This window comes from Haemaphysalis longicornis, unplaced genomic scaffold (assembly GCF_048455015.1).
Source record: "Haemaphysalis longicornis isolate Haplotype H1 unplaced genomic scaffold, Haemaphysalis longicornis Haplotype H1 scaffold_10, whole genome shotgun sequence".
Taxonomy (NCBI): Eukaryota; Metazoa; Arthropoda; class Arachnida; order Ixodida; family Ixodidae; genus Haemaphysalis; species Haemaphysalis longicornis.
In genome coordinates this window covers 16,488,359-16,511,772 of record NW_027526204.1, presented here as the reverse complement: position 1 = coordinate 16,511,772, position 23,414 = coordinate 16,488,359, and the positions used below count along the sequence as shown (strand labels likewise).

At 44.7% G+C, this 23,414-nt stretch overlaps 1 protein-coding gene and 1 pseudogene across 9 annotated transcripts in view; both read right to left on the bottom strand.

Moving 5' to 3' along the window:
* Positions 1 to 3,472: 3,472 nt before the first annotated feature.
* Positions 3,473 to 13,680, bottom strand: LOC144158243 (uncharacterized; annotated as a pseudogene). Its single transcript, XR_013319993.1, has 3 exons — positions 7,337 to 13,680; positions 6,610 to 6,886; positions 3,473 to 6,517 (listed from the first exon to the last, which is right to left on the bottom strand). The product of XR_013319993.1 is annotated as an uncharacterized LOC144158243 (transcript).
* A 144-nt stretch (positions 13,681 to 13,824) lies between these two features.
* The window catches only part of LOC144158232 (uncharacterized), a 70,026-nt gene continuing 60,436 nt past the window's right edge, over positions 13,825 to 23,414 (bottom strand). For 6 of the 8 annotated variants that reach the window (XM_077688948.1, XM_077688951.1, XM_077688950.1 and 3 more), the window contains 2 exons: positions 21,427 to 21,562; positions 13,825 to 15,463 (listed from right to left, as the gene is read on the bottom strand). In XM_077688948.1, the coding sequence (XP_077545074.1) occupies positions 14,224 to 15,463; positions 21,427 to 21,562 (1,376 nt within the window). In that variant the 3' untranslated portion in view covers positions 13,825 to 14,223. Of the gene's footprint in view, positions 15,464 to 16,019; positions 16,167 to 19,046; positions 21,054 to 21,426; positions 21,563 to 23,414 lie in introns of those variants that run through there. The other 2 variants (XM_077688954.1, XM_077688955.1) reach the window with 2 other exon arrangements.

Below are 23,414 nucleotides of genomic sequence, written 5' to 3'. Positions count from 1 at the left end.
GATCCATGTTTCCGGTGGGCCCCGGGCAGAACGTTCTGAAACGTGTAAAAGCTATGGCCATTCCCCCGGGTGTTAAAACATTTTTCTTTAAACTGCACTGTGGAGTGTTACCAGTTAAAACATGGATGTTAGAAAAGGGCCTGTTTGTGCCATGGGGTGTGGACTGTTCTTTGTGTAAAAAGCCCGAGACGGTGGATCATGTTTTTTTGGATTGTTGGGATGGGGTGTTTTTGTGGGACGTTCTTCAGCGAACATTGAAAAAGGAGTTTCCGTTGAGCCCTTATGGCATCCGGTTTCTGGCAGTGCAAAACGATAATGGAGTGCCTTACGACGTAGTGATGTTGCTGGTTTTCCACGGAATATGGAGGTCTCGAATGGCGTTTCGGCACTGTGACGTAGACGGAAGGCCAGCAAGGCAGTATTTCTGTGAGAGTGCCCAACGTATTGTAGAAATGTGGAGGAGTCAGAACTGTAGTCCTGAATGGTTGCATGAATTTGAAAAGATATTGTCTATGCCCCGTTTTTAGTTATGTAGCGCTGGCTTGAGTGAAGTCAGCGATTTTATCTAATGTACCGTTGTTTCTGGATTTTGTTTGAAACCGGCAACAAAGAAAAAAAAAGGGCTCGTAGCTAAATCGGTAAGACAACGGGCTTGCGCTTTGTTAGTCTATTAGTTCCAGGTTCGATTCCCGGTGGTGCCAGTAAATTCTTTTATTTGTTCGCTGGAGTTTTCTGGTGACACCAACGGTCGCGAAAGAACCCTCGGGGGGTAGAGGTAAAAAGCTTTGCTTTAAAAGTAACAGTTTTCTACCACAAATTTCAACACTGCAAAGCAGTACCAGCACCCGCCGCGGTGGCTCAGTGGCTAAGGCGTTGCGCTGCTGAGCACGAGGTCACGGGTTCGATTCCCGGCCGCGGCGGCCGCTTTTCTGATGGAGGCGAAAAGCAAAAACGCCCGTGTGTACGAGATTTCGGCGCACGATAAAGATCCCCAGGTGGTCAAAATTAATCCGGAGCCCTCCACTACGGCGCTCCTCATCGCCTGCGTTACGTCGGCGCGTTAAACCCCACAATCAATCAATCAAAGCAGTACCAGCGTAACTTCCGTACTCTTGCACGATTGGAAACGCCGCGGGCCCGCACGAACTACGGCAGACAAATGCTACGTCACCTTCTTCCCTTTTATCTAAACAAGCTTTGACACTGAATAGTCTTTGTTTGAAAAATCAGTGCCTTTCATTTTTTACCGTGCTGTTCAATTGCCACCCACTTCTTATCTAGTGATTGTATACCAATATGCTTGATGTAAGTTATCTTTCTTATTCTTCTTCTTCTTCTGTTATCTTAGACAACTTCGGTTACGTTTTCCTTCGTCTTGTTGTTATAGTTTGTTGCTATGCGTATGCATATCTTCTTGCGATGGGATTTGTGTTTTTAATATTCATGTATTGTAACTTTGCATGTGTTAAAGTATGTGCATGCTTATGTTGGTAGCAAGCCGCTGCTGCCGTTTTGCCTTGTACACGGGGCGGTGGACCTTGTCAAGCCCGTTTGCTGGCTTTTTTTTCACGGTCCCCAACACAGATGTCGTTGAAATAAAAAGATTGATTGATTGATTGATTGATTGAACACAAAGCCCACCATGCAATAACAAATTCGCCACACGGTATCTGCGAGCGTGGGCAGGTCGCTATTTGTAAAGGCGGTCGTGGCAGTGTGATAGATATAACTACTCCGTGGGGTGGCACCTGAAAGATCTGTTGCCTGAAAAGTGAAAATCGGTGAAGAGAGCCGGAGAAATAATTATCGCACTTTCTCTTATTCTAGACACTTCACGCATGTTGCAACAAGGTGCCTCCTCAAAAGGGAAGTAGTTGAAGGCACCTGTTCCTCTCGCTTCACACGGTACTCAAAGGTGGCGTCATTCACGTTAATATGACGGTAGAGGCAACTCCTACGTAGCCAAGAGAATTCCAAGCGATTGACATCCTCCAGAAATAACGCGAATTCCAGCCGACCTTTAAAGAACAACTTCTTACTAAATGGCTTATGGCTTTTCATGTTAACTTTTCTTCTTTTTTCATTGGTCCTGATTTCTTATGGGGCAGGGTTTGCATACATTTTCTGAGCTCCACCAGACCTCAAATAAAACTTACAGGGAGCTTTTAGGTAGATTTACTATTTGTATCTCGCATATTTTAGGCGCTCCAGTGATTTCAGATTTTTTGCATGCACGTGCTCATGCTCCGAGTGAAAAGAAGCGGCGAGCGAGACAACTACCAACCAACCGTACAGGCCAAAAATATCATAGGAACCATCCCCATCATCATCAACCAAGCTGCGAGGTCCCCGAACGCCGTGCCCGGAGGCTTAGCTGGCACTGGGGTTCGGTGCGGGAACACCTGGTGTTGAGGGGTGCGAACATGGCTGGTCAAAGTGCAGGCAGATGGGTAACACTCTGTTCGCACTCTGCGCAGGGAAACCCCACTGGTCTTCTCGCGACCTTCCCGGGTGATCGGACCCCGCTGGCTGCGCAGCAGCTGTCTCCACCCCACACCGCTCTGTTGCTTCCCGGTGAGTGGTCATGCTGCAACAGCTCACACGTCGAGGGCGCGGCGATCTTGGCGTGCCCTCGATTCTTTTGCAGCGTGATGGTACGCTTGGTTAAGGGACAGAGCTCATTTATGCGGCCGATTGGTATCCACAGTTAACGTATACCCGATTTAAGTTGGTCTACTTTGATCGGCTACCCCGAATGAAGTTTTTATATACCAGCGGTAATCATACATCGTAACCAACAGTTTCCTGTGTTATAATTGAGCATTTTCTATTTAGAACATCGAACGTCTTGATAGGATGTGTATGCGTGCAATTAAACGTGGCTGCGCGAACAGGGCACGGCCGAAAGCCCGTACCAGTGTAACGTTTTCCTTCTCAGTAGAATCAGAATACACAATGCGCTTGCACGTCAAGCCAGCTCTATCTGGCTAGTGGATTACTCCGTCTATTGTACAGGTGGCTGCCAGGTTGACTTGTGGCCCTTTCACCTGTTTTCTTTCTCACCCTAGCCTTTAATCCGTGCACAAATTACGAAACATTTCTGGTAACCCGCCAGTCCATTTAAAATACACTCTAAACTTTTTTTCCTCCCATATACTCTCTAGAGGTTCTTTTTCGCCTGTCCTCTAGTGGTCCTCCTTGTAGGAGTTTTTTTACTACCTGGAACAGGGAGGTTTTGTTTACCTCCTCAAAACAGGGGGGTTTTAGGTTATAGAAAGGAGGTATTTAGGGAGTGTTAAGAAATGTTCGGGAGAATTTAAGGAGGTCAAAATGGAGTATTCTTTAATTCCGGAAGGGCGTTTTAAAGTGATATTTACGGAATTTTTAGGCGGTTGAATAGGAGCCTATTACGCCTCCCTTTGGAAGTACTTATGTTAATTTAGGGGCGTTTTTAGGAGGTTCAAGGGAAGCATTTACTTCTTTTGAATGGAGTTTGACGAAAGCTTGGGGAGTTTTGTAGGGCTTCCGAAAGGAGGTTTTCAAGGCCCACAAGGGAGAATTTCTAGTTCCCTGCGGGAGTACTGATTTCACACGGTTTTTCTCGATGTCAGGTTTATTTCAAACGAACTTTCGCAGACAAGTTTACATGGTACATGGTGTACACAAGGGGGTTCCGAAATAAATACTTATCGCGACCTCATATTGGAAATCACAAATGGTACATTGCTAAATAACACGAGAGTTAGGAATTGAAGACAGCAATACGATGCCACTTGAACAAACCGTAGAAACAATATTACTACAAGAACTGGAAATACGCGAAAAACAAAGATAGGCACAAACACAACCACATGGTAAGTGAAATCATTATAGAATACTAGCGGATCGAGAACACATCAGTACTTATCAGAACTAATCAGTACGCATAAGCGTTCAGTACACAGTGAAAAAAATGGTTGCAGTGGTTTACAACAACAACAAAAAAAATCAGTAGGCGGTGAAATGAGCGAGAGCTGTGTGCTGGTTGAACAAATTGTAGAAACAATAATAATACAAGAACTGGAAATACTTGAAAAACAGATAGGCACAAACACAACCGCATAGTAAGTGAAATCATGTGCCGGTGCTCCCAGCCGGCGCCTCTTTCTTAACAGCTTTGGATGAATAAACTTTTCACCACTACCACCAGCAGCTGAAAAGTTTCTCTGGAAGACCTCCAGGCAATGTTTAAACAAACTTTTGTTAAGAACTATCGCTATCTTGCCTAAGAAATACACAACCTTATTCATTGCTACAAACACACAACATGCTCACTTGATCATGCTGCAGTTTTGTGTTAAACATAACTTCCCTGCATTTTGCTAAAATATGATACATAACAAATCACAAAAAATTAGACACAGGCAATGCTTAGAATTTATTGCCAAATTCACACACAGAGAAGTGAAATAATTATACATATGCTAAGCAACACTACACAAGTGTAGCCACAGATGGCTACCTGCTAAAGCAAAACAGCTTTACTCACGAATAGGCAATGATACAGCAGTGAATCATGCAGCTACACACTTGAACAGCATTTCAAATGACAACTGCTGCGTTTAACAAGTCATCTAAAAAGGACTACAGTAAAAGCTAATTAATTTAAACTGCATGGGGAAGCTGTCTCAATTTGAATTAATGAAAGTTAAAACTAATTGAAGTAAATAACAGTACACATCGGCTGGGAAGCGCATGTCAGCAATTTGGTGCTTGAATTTTTTTGCCCTAAAGGCGACAACAGCCAGCACTTTTGCTTTAATGAGCGTATCTAAAACAGGGCTACCTCTTCAACTGCAAAAGGAAAGAAGTGACACAGCATTCCATACGAGCAGCCAGCCGCACGGTACTACGTCTTCTCATCTTTTTCATTGTCTCCGCTAGCAGCGACAAGTTCTGCACTTGATTTGAGAAATTATGCCCCCACCTCTCAGCGCACCACATACCACTGTATTCAAGAACACCAGCACAGTGGGTGCTGGTTCTAATTATCTGTGGCGGAACTTACTCGCATTTGAATTAACATGCTTTTTTATACAGATTTCTATGGATACTTAACGCACTGCACTGGCTACGGTGTTGTGCTGCTGAGCCCAAAGACGTGAGTTTGATTTATTGCGGTGGCTGCTTTCCTGATGGAGGCAGAAACCAAAAACACCGGTGTGCTGAGATTTTGGCACACATTTTCCGGGTTCAAAATTAAACGGTAGCCCTCCACTACAGTGCACTTTATGGCCCACGTGTGGCTTCGGTGCATTGAACCCTACAAGCAGTCGAATCAACGAGATTTCACTGTACTGTTAGTGACTGGATTTTTTGGTCTTGCTGGTTATCGCTCTGGATCATTAGTCTCGTTTGCAGGCACTACAGATGGGCACAGGTTCGCAGGCACTACAGATGGGCACAGGTTTGCGGGAGCACAGCACACCGTAACTATCTTATCCAGTGTGGTGTATTTATCGCCTGACTTTACGGTCACAAAATCTACCGGCTGAACAGCTTTCTTGATGAACTTATTGTGAACCAGGCCGATGACCATTTCGACGTGTATTCTGACACTGGCAAGTTTGCGGGTTTTCGCAACTTCCAGTGCTGAGAGCTGATTTTTGCCTTTTGTGAAGGCTGGGATGTGCAGTGTGGCACAGTACAGGCCAACACTGTCTGCGATGTCGAAACCCCTCTCTGCAAGCACAACGTCACCATGTGTGAGTTTATCGAGGAGACCACACTGCTCCGTGATGTGTTTGTCGCTTGTTCTCCCTCCCCATCCTTCCGATATGAAGGTTATCGATCCTTGGGGACTTATGCCAATGAGGAACTTTGCAGTGTTACTGCGTTTGTACTGAGACCACGTTTCGCTCCTCGGAAGCAAAGACGATGGCCGTTCAATCTTTATCTCGAAACAGTCTATTATGACTGCCACCTTGGTTCCGAAGGAGTCAGCAAATTCTTGCGGCATTGTCCTTTGCAGTTCCCTGCGAGCTGGCCACACTATTTGCGACTGGAGCCGCCAGAACGCACCATGAAGCCACCTCTCCAGGATCCTACTTACAGTAGAGTGCGAGATTCCAAACCTGTAAGCAAGATCCTGGAGAGGGAAGTTCCATTTCAGTTTCATCAAAAAAAACAAGAAATTCCTGAAACTTTGCCAGGCTATGTTGAGGCGTGTGCCTCACAGCAACTTCGACAAGCTGAAAAATTGCAAAAAGGAGAGCAAAGTTAGCTACTCCTGTATAAAAAAAAACTTTAGCATCATCTTGTTGAAGTGACGCCTCCGTCACCTCCATGTCATCTTTCTTCGCCATTAAAATGCGCACTTCACCGGCCAACCTCCGGTTGTCTGTGTCCAGGGCTTCCGAGACAGCTTCTAGATCGTGTTTCCGCTGCTCTAGGGCGTGGAGCTGGCAAGTCAGCTTTTCATTTTCTGCCTGGATGGCTTGCAATTCTGCCCCAGTGAGCTTCGTTTGAACCTCTGCATCTGCGAGAGCAATAAAAGCCATGTCATCACTTGACATCACTTTTAGACAAGACACCATTTGTGTCAACAAAAGGCTGGTGTCACAAGCATACCTTTTGATGGCCTCTCGTCTAGTGAAGCACTTGGTAGGGGTGCAGGATCCAAAGAACGGGGCCCACCACTAGCCTCGCTGTCTTCTGACGTGGAAGCATCAGCAAAGTCTGTTGTCACATTTGCCGTTCCTGGTTCCGGTGACGGATTTCCTGCTGCGTCGCTTCACACGTTCGTATCGTTCAGTCTTCTTGAGGACACCTTGGTCACGACCGTAGCCTAAATGCTGGCTAGGTGCCCAATCAGGGTTGTTGTCATCCATCAGATTTGATGGCTTTCCTGCAAACAAGCATGGTTTGTCGACTTTTTGTGAGTGTTTAGTTTGATTCAAGTCCTCTCAGTCTGCAGCCACTAAGCAGGTTGTCTGCTAACCAGAGAAGGGCAAGCAAAAAGCAAAAGGTGCAACTCTGTGCTGAACAGAATCGCCATGCGTGACTTCGGCAGCAGCGAGAAACAAGCGCTTGCGGGGAAGGACTGTTCTAACTACCACTGCCATTTATATCCGCATGGCTCGTGAATCGTAAATGCGACGCGACTCGTTCAAGCCCGTCCCCAGCGCACATACAGCCTGCAAGCCCTATCAACGTCATGTAACAGCAAATTAAGGAAATAAAAGCACAAAGCCCTCAATCGCATGCAGTGAACCGCGCGGAGCCCGAGACGGCCGGACGTGGCGAAGGGCGCGCAGGTAATCACTGTAAACAATCTGTTTATTTAGATAGCACTCACCCGTAACGAAGTGGCGTCCGCAGACACGGATGTTGTCGAGGTTCTTCAAGTCATTCCTGTTAATGCGCGCGAGCCAAACACGCCGGCGCTTTTCGGGCAGCTGGAATGTCCGTTCACAATGTCGGGTTACGACTTTAGCAAAGAAAACATCCCCACGCCTTGCTCCCTGTTCGTGGACTTAGAAGACGACTTGCTTCTACTCCTACAGCTAAAAATTGCACAAATTGGCATCTTGAAGCCAAAATAAGCGAACGCAAGCTCCGTTCGTCTATGGGCCCGAGGTTCGCGACAGCGTCGGTGACGTCGGTAGGTACCCAGGCATGCCCGTCGCGCGTACCGGAAGTGACGAAGCGGCGCTCAGTGACGCGCGTGCGCACTATGTATACGCACTCCCCTAACATCTCCATCTATGGCAGAGCTTTTGTAACATACGCTTGCAGCGCCGCAGGTCCAGATGGACTCCAAGGCAGGTAAAAATGGTAACGGGAGGGGTCACTACTGTACAGCACCACTGCAAGGACCGGCGCTACCATGGAGGAAAGAAAAGGTGTGGGAAAATGGTCTTCGCGGGAAGGCGCATATGAGAAAAGTAGCTCACGCCTTACGCACGGCTGTCTTTGTGGCAGGTCGCGGCCTGACCGCCCGCGGACAAAGCGTCGTGTGTGCCTGTCAAGACGGTCGGGGATCTGCGGCAGCATCTCTTTTGGGCACCACAGCTGCTCCTGAAAAGGTCGGTCTGCCTTCGCTCGTGGCGTCTATCGCTTGTGCAGACCTGCGGTCTGTGCCGAGCCCCTGTTGCCATATCGGACGGCCCGTGTTGCACTGCTCGGAGCCCTGCGGGCGTGTGTGGCCCCTTGAGGTTTGTGGCCCCTTGAGCTTTCGGTTGTGCTAACGTGATAGCTTGAAAAAAGAACAACGGAGCGCGTGGTTTTCAGTACATGCCACGCATCCTGGCGATGGGCCTGCGTTGCGCAATGCGAACAAGTTACGAGAATTTATGTTTAACGTTGATATGAAAAAAGCGTTGTCCGGTGTGTGAGCGTTTTGGTTTTTCAACCGCGTTCGGCGCCCGCTCACGTAAGCGTTATCTATGTTATGTGTTCTGGGTATTGATGTTGTTAGGTTGTTATCAGATGAGATACCGTGATAATGAGGACGCCATACTGTGGTGCCGAAGTGTGTGCCACGACCGACCAGGAGTGGCGTTTATTTAAAAGAAACCAAAAGAAACACGCAGATATGCAATCTCTTTAGGATGGAGACACGCTTGTTTGGCTCACACACTTATCACCTAGTTATTCTGTGGAATCCCTGGATGATTTTGTGGGTTGTTTGATCACGGTGCCTAAATACAATGTTAGTGTCAGGAAAATTAGGTTTGCATACGCTGCACTTAGCACAATGCGAAGAAAGATCAGATGATAGAGGGCCCTTCAATGACAATTCATGTTCTTTCAAATGCACATTGATACAGCGGCCAGTTTCTCCAACATAAGTTCGGCCAGAGGGTAAAGGAATGCTGTACAAAACTCCTGTTGTGCAGGCAACATACCGGTTATTGTGTTTAACACCACAACTGACCCCTTTCTTATCAGTTCCTTGCTATATCTTTCTGTCAAGCCTCGCAACTTGTTGCAAGTCGTGATAGCCACCAGCACTCCATAGCGATGGCCCACTTTTTTTAGGACGTGCATGATTGTATGAATGTGTGGGATGATGGCAACTTCTTTGGGCTTTTGGGTGTCCTCTGCAAATCCCGGCAGCCACTTTGTTTTTAGGATTTTGAGAAGTTTTTCACATGACCATGACGAGAGCTCCTGTGGAAATCCTGCCTCCCTTAACTTTTTAACTTGCTGATTGGAACTGTCTGTCATCAAGTGTTGGCACAATTTTGAAACTGCTTAGCGAAAACATGACAAGGCAATAGTGTTTTTAACAAGCTTGGAACGGCCCGATGAGTAGTTCATCAAAGGTTTGACGGATCGTGGTGCATACATCCAGCAGACATGCTCCTTATCAAACCAAAGATACAAATCCAGATACAAGATGCCATTCTATTTCGTTCTTTCAATTGTGAAATTGAGCTCCAGGACACTTTGCTTAAAGAATGAATCGTCAGTACATACAGCTGGATGGCAGACGGTCAATTCTCAAGCATTAGAAATTCTCACAACACACATGTGTGCATAGTCTGCTTTCACTGGTGATGACTTGGTTAAGTGCAAGACCAGTCACTTTTGTTGGGCTTATAAACGCATATAATTCCTAGAAATGTATGGAAGACAGAATGGAATAATGACAGTGCAAACCAGTGCACAGCATAGCTACGACCACAACTCACAAGCTCGACATTGGCCCATACAAGAACAGCAGCAAACAATAAACAGACACCACTTTGGGAACACATGCACATGCTCGCTCTGACAAATTCAGATCCAAACCTTTATCAATTTTCTCATTTGAAGCTCCTATACATATTCATTTATGTCCTTGCCACTTTCGCCTTGTTGCTGGTGATTGAGAACCGTCTGTTTTGCTTTCACATATCTGAGGCTCCGGGTGAGAAACTTTCAGGCTCACTAAAAGAGTTCAACTTTAATTGAGGATGACTCAGCCAGCAATGGAACGTAAGATGATCGGTGTAACTTGGTAGAAAAGAGAGCAGAGTGGGTCAGAGAACAAACGCGTGTTAAGAACATACTACCGTATTTTCCAGTCTATAGGTCGCACCTTTGTATAAGTTGCACCCCCCTCAGAATGACAGTTTTTCTGAAACGTATAAAAGTCGCACCATTGTATAAGACGCATTGATATATAAAACGCACTTGTTAATTAGGTGAACTCATAGTTGATCAGATCGTTAGAAAGTGCCGTGAAAGTACATAGTTGCGGCTGCCGCCGCCTATTAACGCATCCCCCTCTAAGGAGGGCTAGACACGGGCATATAACATCCAAAGTCTAGACAGAACTTAAAAATGGTTTATTACCGTACTTTCCGGTCTATAAGTCGCACCTTTGTATAAGTCGCACCCCCCTCAAAATGACAGCTAAAAAAACGTATATAAGTCGCACCGTTGTATAAGACGCACCGGTATATAAGACGCACTTGTTAATTAGGTAAACTCATAGTGAATGAGATCGTTACAAATTGCAGTTAAAGTACATGGTTGTGGCAGCCTCCGCCTAGTAATGCATCCCCCTGTAAGCAGGGCTAGACACTGGCATATGACATCCAAAGTCTGGACATAACTTCTTCTCAAAAGTGGTTTATGGATACACACCGATGACATGTACTTACGAACGGCGTTTAGGCAAAACCATCGAAATCTTTTTCCTCAGACTCGCTAACAAATAATTCAGTATCTTCAGTGGCAGTTCCACCGGTGCATAACTGTCATCCTCCGACTCTCTGATGTCTTCTTCGCCAACATCGTTACCACTCGCGGACCAGATTACTCCGGCCTTTATCAACCCGGCTACAACTGTTTTTGAAGAAATGGAGTCCAAGAGTCGGAGACCCATTTGGCCACCTCTCCAAGCGTTGCGCGTCTCTTGTGTGCTGTCGTAAATCAGCGCAATAAAGGTGTCATGGCAGACGGAAGTGACGCGACAGGAAGCGGCACGAAAATCAAAACTTATCTCCAAGCTGTCATTTTAAAAATTAGCAGCACGTTTACCTCCTTCAGAGTAATTGTCTGTAATAATTCATTAGCTGCATTTTGTTTTTGCAACCCAGTTTGATATTACTTTGAATTTATTCTGAACTGTACTTACTGCCCTAGCAAAAATTCCAATAAAAATTTGTATTGGTCCAATAGAAACGTATTGGTCCTATAATCAGGCTATTGGCTATATTTGAGTATCTATAGGACCAATAGAAAATCTATTGGTCTGATAGAGTGACATGTATTGGTCTAATAAACCAATTCGTATTGGTTCTATTGGTCCCAATGGGACCAATAGCTATATGGACCAAAAGCTATTGTGATAGTGGGACGAATAGCTATTGGTTGTATCAGCCTAATAGACCAATAGGGGATATCTATTGGTCAAATACATTGTTCGGTGCTATTGGTTTACAAGCACAAATAAAAAGTAGAGCGGTTAGCTTTTTTAGGCGGTGTGCTGCTAAGCACAAGGACGGGGGTGCGATCCCGCCCGCAGCGGTTGTTTTCCAGATCGAGGCGAAAGGTAAAACCGCCCATGCGTCGATCTCTCGCTGCGGCGCTCGGTACACACCACCGGTGGTCAAAATTAATCTGCAGCCTTGCAAGCAATGTTTCTGCCCGAAGACATTGTTAGCTGCAAGCATTTTGCATTTAGCACGCCTCAAAAATAATGTCCCTGAAGCGCTTAGAAATTTCGTGGTAGCAAAGAGTTGCAGCCGCCGGCGCATGGTGGTTGCCCGCAATTGCCTGCGACAAGTAAAAAACACCGAGCGTGTGATTCTGTGCCTATACAGTAGTTATAGATTTTTTCGTGAGCGTCAGCGCTCGCCTTCATAAACATCGCCTCTATTTTTCTTATCTCGCTGTGCCGCGGAGCCGCCATATTTGTTTTGGGTGCCGATTCAACGGCCGATTCTTAGGATAGGTGTCGTACTTCATATATGTTTGCAGAAAGTAAAGCCTGCAAAATCAAAATTAACACCAAAATAATTAACCCCGCAATATAAAATTGCATCATAATGTTAAGGTAAAATACATTAATTAAAACCGCTCAATAATGCTTCTCTGACAATGTAAACCTGGCGGAGGTTTCGTATGCAAGACAAAGCAAAATGGCTTCTTCCATGACCGGCGATTCGGCACAATCACCGGCGCGGGCGTTCATCTCAGCAGCCAGCCACCGTGTTTGTTAATTTTAGTGCCACACATTGTATTTGTTAGTTTTAAAGTTACGAGGACATTATCTGCAGTGCACTAGAACGTAAAGACACTGTCGACGTCGCTCGTATTCAAGGATTATTGTCTTCACGCACGGCAAGGTGACGAACGTGCACGCATTACGCAGCTCCGATTTTTGCATTTGAAGGTATGTATACATTTCTTTTTACCGTGACGCTGTAGAAGCTTTTATTTCCTTGTAAATTTTTTAATTAAATTTAGCAGGGCAGGTTGACAAGCGGTGCTTTCATTTTGGAAAAGCCACTATCGATGCAACCATGTGTGAACTGAGTACAAATGTGCATATAGCGTTTTAAATGAAGTGCCGCGGGTAATGTTTCATCCCGATGAAATCGAAACGGAATGTCTAGCTTTAGAAGCATTCCGACCACATCGGCATGCTCGCGCACCGTAGTTCGTTGGGGTCGAGCGGCGTGCTGCCGTAGAGTGGTATATTTCGTCTGGACGAAATGCTAGACACACTTACAAAAATGTGCTGTTATTGCGGAAGTTCCTAATTATTGCCATGCCGTTTTTGTTTATGCAGGTCTTGTAGCTCTGGCTCGAGGAATATATGCACCGGAAATTCGACAGCCTGTTGGGCAATAAAGCTGGAGTCAACGCACTTACGTCTTTGTGGTATTTCAAGGGTAGTGGGACCACGTTGTGTTTAGAAACTTGCTGCAGAGCGTGTAGCATGGCCAAATGAATGCAGTGAACTAAAAACCTTGCCACACATTTGGCCATATTTCAATTGGTGCTCCAGTGGGCCCATAATATCAATACACCTGTAGGTACCAATACACCTATAGGACTAGACCAATACATCAATAGGTACCAATACACCTATAGACTCATACACCAATAGCTATTGGTGTCAATAACCCAATAGGCTATTGGTTTTGTTTATTGGTAATTTTTGCTAGGCATGCGCATGGCCTAAAGTGGCGCGTGGTTGTCACAGGCCATTATCTCTCTTTTTGACTAGAAAAAGCTGAAAATTCTTTGGTGCAATGTCCCGAAGCGACATAGGGGCTATGAGAAATGCCGTACCGGTGGACTTGGGATTGATTTACACCGTAGAGATGTGTCTCAACGTGTGCTGGCCACACGCGGTCGCCGCGAATCAGATTTATTCTATACATAAGTCGCACCGGTGGATAACGCACCAACGAAAATTTCAGAAAAAAACCGCGACTTATACATTGGAAAATACGGTAGGTAGCAAATAGGTTTTCACGAGAGTGAAATTGCTTGAGCAGAACAGTTGTTGCCAAATGGTAGCTGTCCCCAAAGTGGAACCATTTAAGACTAACAAAAAGCTTTGAGAAAAAGCTCTCCCAATGTGGTGAACACACACTGCAAAGGATAAAATCGTTAATGCAATTACCCAAACAACTTCCATGAGTGAAACTAGTCCGACGGATACTATGACATAATGTCTGGCGTTAGTGCAGTACAAAGAAGTTTATTTTAGTAAGCTGATTCTCTCAATGGGTACACATGTACGGGTTCCCCCTGAAGTGTAATTCTTCATGAGCAATCAACTCCCATTTCTATGTGTAAATCTGACAAGAGATGTAGAATTATGGCCTTTTCTAAGAGTGCACTCTTTCATGAGTGACCAAGCTGGACTATGAGTAAAGCTCTTTTGACAGGTTCTACAGACTCTTTTCAAGACAGTGCAGTCTTTCATGAGACCAGGTTAACTTTGTGAGTAAAGCTTTTCTGAGATGACACACACAGAGCCCTTGATGAGAATGCAGTGTTTCATGGGTGACCAGGTGGGTTTTTTTGAGTAAAGCTCTTCTGACAGCTGCTGCACACTAAAGGCCTCTCAACAGAGTGAACTTTTTCATGTTTAATCAGCGTGGGTCTTCGAGCAAAGCACTTCTGACAGGTGCTACCACATACAGCCTTCTCCCCAGAGTGAAATCTTTTATGATCCACCAAGCTGGAACTATGTCTACAGCTCTTCTGACAGGTGCTACCAACAACCTTCTAACAAGAGTGCGATCTCCCATGAACAACGAGGTGCTTTCTTTGAGTAAAGCTTTTCTTACAGGTGCTGCACACATACGGCCTCTCGCCAGAGTGCAATCTTTCATGAAAAACCAGGCTAGCTCTCCGTGTAAAGGTCTTCCGACAGGTGCTGCACACATGTGTTCTCTCGCCAGAGTGCAATTTCTCATGACTATACAGGTTGTTTCTGCTAGTAAAGCTCTTCTGACAGGTGCTGCACACATACGGCCTCCCGCCAGAGTGCAATCTTTCATGAACAACCAGGCTATCTCTCTGAGTAAAGGTTTTCTGACAGGTGCTGCACACATACGGCCTTTCACCAGAGTGCAATCTTTCATGAACAACCAGTCTAGCTCTTCGAGTAAAGGTCTTCTGACAGGTGCTGCACACATGCAGCCTCTTGCCAGAGTGCAATTTCTCATGAGCAAGCAGGCAGCTTCTTTGAGTAAAGCTCTTCTGACAGGTGCTGCACACGTGCGGTTTCTCTACAGAGTGCGATTCCTCATGATCAACCAGGTGGCATTTTCGAGTGAAGCTTTTCCGACAAGTGCTGCACACATACGGCCTCACGCCAGAGTGCAATCTTTCATGATAAACCAGGCTAGCTCTTTGATGAAAGCTCTTCTGGCAGGTGGTGCACACGTAAGGCCTCTCGCCAGAGTGCAATTTCTCATGGTCACCCAGGTTTTTTCTGCTAGTAAAGCTCTTCTGACAGGTGCTGCACACATACGGCCTCCTGCCAGAGTGCAATCTTTCATGAACAACCAGGCTATCTCTCCGAGCAAAGGTCTTCCGACAGGTGCTGCACACATACGGCCTCTCGCCAGAGTGCAATCTTTCATGAACAACCAGGCTAGCTCTTTGATGAAAGCTCTTCTGGCAGGTGGTGCACACATAAGGCCTTTCGCCAGAATGTAATCTTTCATGAACAACCAGGCTAGCTCTATGAATAAAGCTCTTCTGACAGGTGCTGCACACGTACGGCCTCTCGCCAGAGTGCAATTTCTCATGATCAACCAGGTAGCGTCTTTGAGTAAAGCTCTTCTGACAGGTGGTGCACACATACGGCCTCTCCCCAGAGTGGCTGCCCAGGTTGCATTTTTCAAGAAACCTTTTTTTGCGAACAGTGTAGGTGCAGCACATTTTTCTGGCACACAATTTCACCTCACGAGGGGGATGGTTGCATTGCTGACAGGACTGGCAGGAATGAAGCTTCCCTCTGAAACAAAATTTTTTCACGGTCACTTAAAAAACTTCTAAGTTGGCAGAATAAGATACAAAAAAATGAAATATGGACTGAAGATATTGCAAGAATCAAGCAAACACAATCTTTGAGACCTACGAAAAAAGGTGTCAACCCAAAAAATGCATTTATACAAACTTTTTACAATGTACACACCACAGTAAATTGAAAGTTTCTGCAAAATTTTTTTTAACGGTTCTGAACAACTTCTGTCAAGCATTGTTTACCAGAAAATGTGGCAGCAGGTTATATATCCACGGATCACATTGCAAGTACAGTGCTTCAAATTTCCTCTCCATAAACGAAAACTTTAATTAGGCCATACTAATTCTCCTCCGATAGTGCGAATTAGGTATGTTATTAAAGAAATATTTATACTTCACTCATTCTATGTACACAAATACATAAACAATAAGGGCTTGATATACGTGATTTTAAGTTTGATTAGTTCATTTTCTGGGGCAATATGAAAGTTCATTAAAACCTCCAAAACAGTGTGACTTACTTATACAGAAAACATAGCAGGGCCATTCCACACGAAACATCCCAGCGCCAAAATCAGCCATTTCCAATTTTGTCAAAAGAATTTCTGCTAGTTGCCAATTACATATCGGAGGCAAACACACCGAGCATTTTCGTCAAAAAATTTTTGCATTCATGTGAGCACTCTTTGAAGTTTCTGCAAACAAGAAAAATGTGGATGAACATAATAAATTTACATAAATAAACCATGAAGAATAGAAAATGTTGTAGAACGTTCATCTTGTCTTGCTGTTTGATGCCGCACCGCAACAATTCTTAGTGTTGTATTTGTTAAAAACGCAAGAAATGGTGCGCTTTCAGAATTTTTTGCAAAGGCATTATAAAGCTTCAGCCCTAAAATTTTCACTGTGATATTGATATATTCCTTGAGTGTCTACTGAAAATATTTAAGGTTGAGAACAGACCACTTTTTAGGCCCGTTGATTACAAGAATGTTAAAAAATGAGTTTTTTTCCAACCTTCACACCTACATGAAGCACCAAATCGTAACAGGTAAAATTACTTGAGACAGCTCATTATACGCACCCAACATTTAGCGTTTCGTTCAGGAAATCGCAGTCGAGCAAATTTTCTTGGAGGCAAGAATTTCTTTTTAAAGCGTGCAATTAGCCACACTTCTGTCCACTACTGAAGTGTGTCCCCAGCTCGGAATGCCTACATGCCTACGAACTTTTATGCGGCAGGAATGCGAACACCTGGCTCTCTGATAAATGAACATTGTTTGCCACTTGACACCACAAAAATACACCATAAACAGCATATTTCGGCTAATTTGCCACTTTTTTATTTATGGGTCTACACACAGCCAATTACAGGAGGTGAAGCAAGCGTGATCTGTCTGATGTGGAGGAAGAATCACAGAGTCGTTTTTCCCTCTGCACCACACTCAACTTGGCCCACAGACATCACGACAGGATACCTTTTACAGCAAGCATAAAATTTTTAGCCACCTGTTTTTTTCGCCTTCTGTTTTTTATCCACAGTGGTTCAACTCTTCCCCAGTTGAATAGTTAGCATCAAAGTAACCAGTCTATTTGTTCATTTTTGCTTGTTTACCTGAATTTTTTTGGAGCTTGAGTAGGATTTAATGGCAATGTGAAGTGTTCAACGCGTAGCTGGTCTGAAGTGATGTAACTGTTGCGTTTCTTTGACTGGAATTGCCACGGCTAATCGTGAACCAAGCTGCGTTCTTGTATCTTGTTTTAAAACATGGGAGCCAGATTAGTTCTTTTTTTGACATTGTCTTTACCTCGGCATACGGGTCCTTTAGCATTATTCTGATCCTGAAAAGGTCTCGATCTCTGGATACTTGCTCTCAGTGCAAGACCATTGATTGCGCCTCTGATGTCATCACATGCACTTTTGCCGTGTGGTGTGGCAAAGAAATTCCATTCTTGCGACAGTTCATAGTCCACTTCATGGTAGCAGAGATTCACGAAGTTCTCTTCTGTCAGAGAAATATTAAATTTTGTAGCTGATGCAGACCTTCAAACAGGCAGAAATAACTGCACGAGTGTACAGAAACCTCTGCAGGTGTGGTTTCCTGCTCGCCAAAATATGTAGCTATGGGGTGTAGTTGAACCTGTGAGTTGACGCAGTGGTATGACTGTGGCGCGTACTGAACTATAAAGCTATATATTCTGCATACTTCATCACTATGATGGTCTCGTGCAGACTTCAGTTGGCTCTAAGGTATCGGAAGTAGCTGGCTTGCTACTCACTGATGGAATGGTGGACATTAAGATAGTTCAACATGTCCATGAACGTTGCCGAAAATCTTCAGGCATCAAAAGAATGGTATCAGCATTACAATGTTTTCCACTGATTCATTGGTGGATGTGTGTCATCCTTAATCCTGAAGACGTCAGACAGACTTTGCTAGAGTAGTGTCTCTGTGCAAGCCATACCTGAGCAGGCTGGGAATTGCCGAAAATGCAGTCTTCATCATCAAGTTGGTATGATGTCGTAGCCAAAAGTTCTTCAGTTGTCTCTTTGAGGTTACTAGAGTGGAGCATTAATTTAAAATACCGGTGACACATGCAGACATATAGGGTGTGTGTACCTCTTCCACCTGCCTAAGCACAGTGTCGAGGGCGCAAAGCTGCGAATATTGAGAAGCCACACTTTAAATCAAGCGCTCGCTTCCACTGATTATGCAACTCTTTTGTTTCATCAACAACAGTCGCTTTTGGAGGCCTTGAAGTGTGTCCTTTTGAACTGATAGGCTAATGCTCTGATTAATGCCTTCATTACTTCACTAACTAGGTGACAACATTTTAGTTCCTGGGTGCCTAGAATGCCACTGGTAGCCTAGATTTTCATTGCCTCTCGAACTTGTTCTTGGGTTGCTCTGAAGAATTTTATTCTTCTTCATGAGACCAAGAATGGGGCGTCGAAGTAAGATCATCATGTTTTTTCACTTTTCTTCAGAGGAAAACGTTTTTGAGGTGGCTCATAAATATCACATAATCGCTGAGAAGTAATTGGCCACCGTCGTGTGTCACAAGTGGTTAGTTGGGTCAGCACCCTGGCTGTAGGCATCACTCCCGTAGCGTCCTCTTCGAAAGTTTCCATAGACCTCGTCATGCAGAGCTCTGGCTCATACTGCATTCATTTTTTAATGCAGCTACCAGTGGCTGCTTCTGACTCCTCCTTTTCTCTTTAGTTACCCAAAGCTTCAAGCTCATCTTGAGTGCCTACACACAAAACATTGAGATGGTCTCTGAACGGTACGGAAGTTCATTATTTTCGTGTGCTATATAATAACTGCCACTTGGAAGCTTCACAAATTCGGTATCTAACATGCTCAAGTGAAGGGAGGGCATCATCAACAAGGGCCATGTGGTCGCTGTTGACCTATGGCAGTGATTTTAATGCGTGAGTCTCAGCACAATATTGACACAATTTTGAAAATGTATCGATGGAGGTAAAGTTGCTTGCGGTGTTCCAAATTGTTGTGTCCTCATGAAGAGTGCTTTGAGCGCAGCTTGAGGCTCTGATGCATTTCTATAAGATTGCACACAGTAGTAAGTTACTGCTGGATACACTAAGTGGTTTTGTGGCAATAACTCAGCTTGGAAGTGCATGGAGGAATTTTGCTTCGTGAAAATTAGGACCAAGCATATGGGTAGGCTTCCGAAAATAAGCACCTTTCGAATGACACTAATTCGTACCTCCTGTACAAAACTCGTTACACTTCATTCATTATTGGAGATTTAATGATCTTTATATGGACTCAGTTTTCGACATTGTGGGTTTGGACTGAACACGCAGTAAAATCTGATTCCGGTCGGTTAGGTGGGGCCCTAGCCGATCTTTACTGCATTTATCTCCCCGCACTACTCCATCAACATTTTACAGCTATGATCTATACCAATGCTCCCAAATGCCCGAATCGTGTCCGGTGTCATTCTACAAAAATAACCGTACACCTTCCGGCAAAGCCCACTTTTTTGCAAATCCACTAGAGCTCTTTTTCTAATTCTATGATGCAAAAAATCACACTGGCATTGGTCGCTAAGATGACTCTATCAGCAAGCCATGTTTCATTGGCTTGTCATAAGTTTACATTGGAATTGTTGCCCACTCAAAATTTCCACTTCCTGTCAGCACATGGGCTTCTGTAGAAATCATTAACCAAATCGTCCAATCATAAACATATCATAAACACATGAAGATTGCCGAAGGAGAGGCGAAGAACAGAAGAAGTAGTGCAGGGACGCAAGGCAGTCAGGCACTCGAACTCGAGCTGGATTCCAGCGACCATCTGCGTGACCTCTGCACTGCTGGGTTCTCCTTATGCCAAGATGCACTGACTTTCTCAAGCACTGGAAAATGTGTCAAAAAGGGCTCGTGTTCCTTCAGTGCAATGTTATTACTACCCTCCATTGCATAAATACCATGCCATCCTGCCAATGCTGGAGATGGTAAAAGAACAGTTCCTTAACGAGAAAAGCACGGTGCGAGGCTGCCAAAAGCAATTATAATGTGAATACGATTAACTTATTATAACTATTACTTCATTGGTGTATCTCAACAGATTATGTAAACTTACTGCTACAATAATCTATATTACTTCGCTTGCATTATTTGTTACACGATAAACCCGGAAATGGCACTATATGTCCATATCGAGTGCAGAGGCAAGCACACCAAATCTTTGAAGTAGTACTGACGCCGAAATTTCCAACCTGAGATAACTATGCAAAAGGCTTCTTTGGCAAGTTGAGATATCTCCCAGCAAGTTTCAACAGTAACCGTTCATCATAATATTTTAAATCCATTCTATTCTTTGCACACACGAGAAAGCTGAAACGGAATGCCCTCTTGCAATCGGCATCAGTATGACTACACCTACTCCTCCCGATCCCAAACTGCCGACGTCAGGGTCCCGGTTATGTGGCCAATGCACTAGCTGTAGTTGGCACGCACTGCTTTGGTTTGTGTATCACGTCACGGTTTTGAGACTTACATCGTGCTACCCGAGGCATGATAGGACGGTGAAGATGCGCGCGAGCTCCTGCGCGCGTCCAGATAAGCAGTGGTGCGAGAAAAACGGTGACGTCACGAGCACTCTCCTGTCCTGGCCGCTGCATCGGTGCTCATTTAGTCGAAACCGAAACCGACACAACTGAATGAAGCTGTAAATAATTATTTACACTGTGTCCAACTGCCTAATGTGCCATTCCATGAATAGTGGGGCTTGTAAGCATCAATACCAGCGACAAATATGTACCACAAAAATTCCGCGTCGGCGCTCCTTAAGCAGCCAAAGCATGCCCCTTTACAACTTTTACCTTTTTCTTAAGCCATGTAGGCAGCAATGATTTGTCTGTATGTATATTTTGTTTTTCTCATCATTGTTATAAAGATTACTTCCAATGATGCCCAAAGCTTTCTCAAAACAGGGACCTTCGAGCATGTTCTATTCCCCCGCAAACAGATTGTATACCACTGGGTACACCGTGAAGTAGATCAAAACAAGTTGTACATTACTTACTGCAGACAACTTCCATAGCTTCCACTGCATTGCATGATAAGTATGAAACAAAGAATACCAAGACTAATGAAACACTGAAATTGTTAAATTCTCATGGCCTCATCGAGTTCATAAATATTTCAAATTAAATGGAATTGTTGGAGAAACAACACTTTCAAATTTTATCATTTATGAGACTCAGGCCGGATTACAATCCTGTTCATACTACATATAGGTTCATCATTATATCCAGTGGTGTTCTGCGAGCTACTGGTACAGTTTCCATTGCTATTCCTCACGGTGCACCCTCCACTATATTTGCTGCAGACGATACCGACAAAAATAAACCACAGCTTTTAGCTTGCACTTCCCACACTATATATGTCCTGAAAACAGCCTTGCTAGCGCCACAACCCACCCTGCATTGCCAGCGTGTCGGTCGCACGAGGAGGTGTGAGGACTGGATTCAGCCGAAATGTCTGCACCATCTGGGGAAGTTGTGAAGTTGTCCGATACATCCGAGTCGCCAACTTTGGTGTTGTTCCCTTCCAGAACTGCAAAAGTCAAAGGTTTGAGCAAGTGAAAGCAACGAGTGTTATACAAATCCTCAAACAGCCTATATACTGGAATGCACAGCACAGTTTCATCTAAGTGGGACTTTGTGATCTGCAGGGTGTCTACCAAGTTTACATTTTCAATGAAACATGGTAAAAACAGCACCGCTAGAGACAGGACGCAAAGAACAACACAGGACTTGCACTGGCCTTTCTTCTTTCTTCCTTTGGGTCGTGTCTCTAACTGTGCTGTTTTTGGCATGCTTCATTGCTCTGGCCAACTAGTGTACATTCAAGCACTGACACATTTTCAAGTACCCCAAGTTTCCCAGGTTTTCTAAGAGTGCTTCTGCTAAGGAACACACATGAAACAAATGTTGTTTTCAATGAAGATTGGCTGCACCTTGCCATCAGATGCTGTTACTCTCTAAAAAGCATGTTAAAATAAAACAAACGACCTCATAGATTTCAATAGGGAAGTTATATATTTCTTCTACCTAAAATGAAAACATAACAAAGTAGTAAAATTCACAACGAATAAAATATCTTCAATAAAATCGTAAAAACATTTCAAATTGTGTCAACATTTTGAAATTAGGGCCAGTGCTGAAAAATATCTGCGCCACCAATAAAACACAGATAAGGTGAGGTGACCACTGAAGTGTTCACCTGCGAGCAGTACAACACACGTTCTTTGTATATACACTCATAGTTGTGATTAGAGCGACAAAAGCAATGCAACCTCTGTCACTCCAGTAATCCGCGACCCAGTGTCGCTGCTACGGCAACTAAAGTGATTGGTCTTGACCCTATAGGCATTTTGCAAAGGTAAGGCAGCGCCCCGTCGATTCCACCCCTAGCGCCACATGTCTAATAGCTGCTCAATTGGTGCAGGATTACGCGTGGTTAGCGGCCCGCGCTGCATGTCTGGTGCCCTTTCAAACGGTAGCCATGGCGCAGGACAACATGCCGACGATATTTTAGAAGGTCTTTGGGAACTAAATGAACTTGACAGCTTTTATCGTGGGAAAAATTTACAAAAAGCAAGACGTCTGTTTGAAGCACAGCTGGATATGATGTTAAGGAAGTGCTGGGGTCGTGCAGGTCGGAGGTGTCAGTGAAGTGTATTCCGCAGACGAAAATAAGCCAGTGAAATGTGTGAAGCTCAGTGCAAGTTTCTTGGTTACACCGCATGGACACAAAGAATTAGAGGTCACATAATTGCTTGCAGATCGACAGCAGCAGACAACTTTTCGACAAAATTTCGGACAAAGCGGCAGAAATAAGAGCACGAACCGGCAAAGCTGCGCACGTCTTGCTTAGCGTGGAGGAAATTTTCGCACAGCTTCCATCTTGTCGAGGTCAGGTTGCACTCCTTTAACATCAACCAGGTGGCCGAGGATGGTGATTTGCCGCCGTCCAAACTTGCATTTGGAATTAAGTTGAATTCTGGCTCGGCGAAAAACGGCCAGAGCGTACGACAGGCATTGGAGGTGGGTCTGAGATGTTGCAGAAAAGACGGTAATGCCATCAAGACAGCAAAGGCAAGTTGACCATTTAAAGGCATGGAGGAGAGAGTCCATCATTCGCTCGAATGTAGCTGAGGCATTACAAAGTCCGAACGGCATTACTTTGAATTGGTAGAAACCATCCGGAGTGATAAAAGCGGCCTTTTCGCGGTCCTTGTCATCGACAGTGACCGGCCAGTAGCTGGAGCGGAGATGAATGGTAGAAAAGGACGCGGCACCATGAAGGCAATCGAGCGAATCATCGATATTCGGAAGGGGATACACATCCTTTTTTTGTGATTTTGTTAATGTGCCGGTAGTCCATGCAGAATCACCATGTCCGA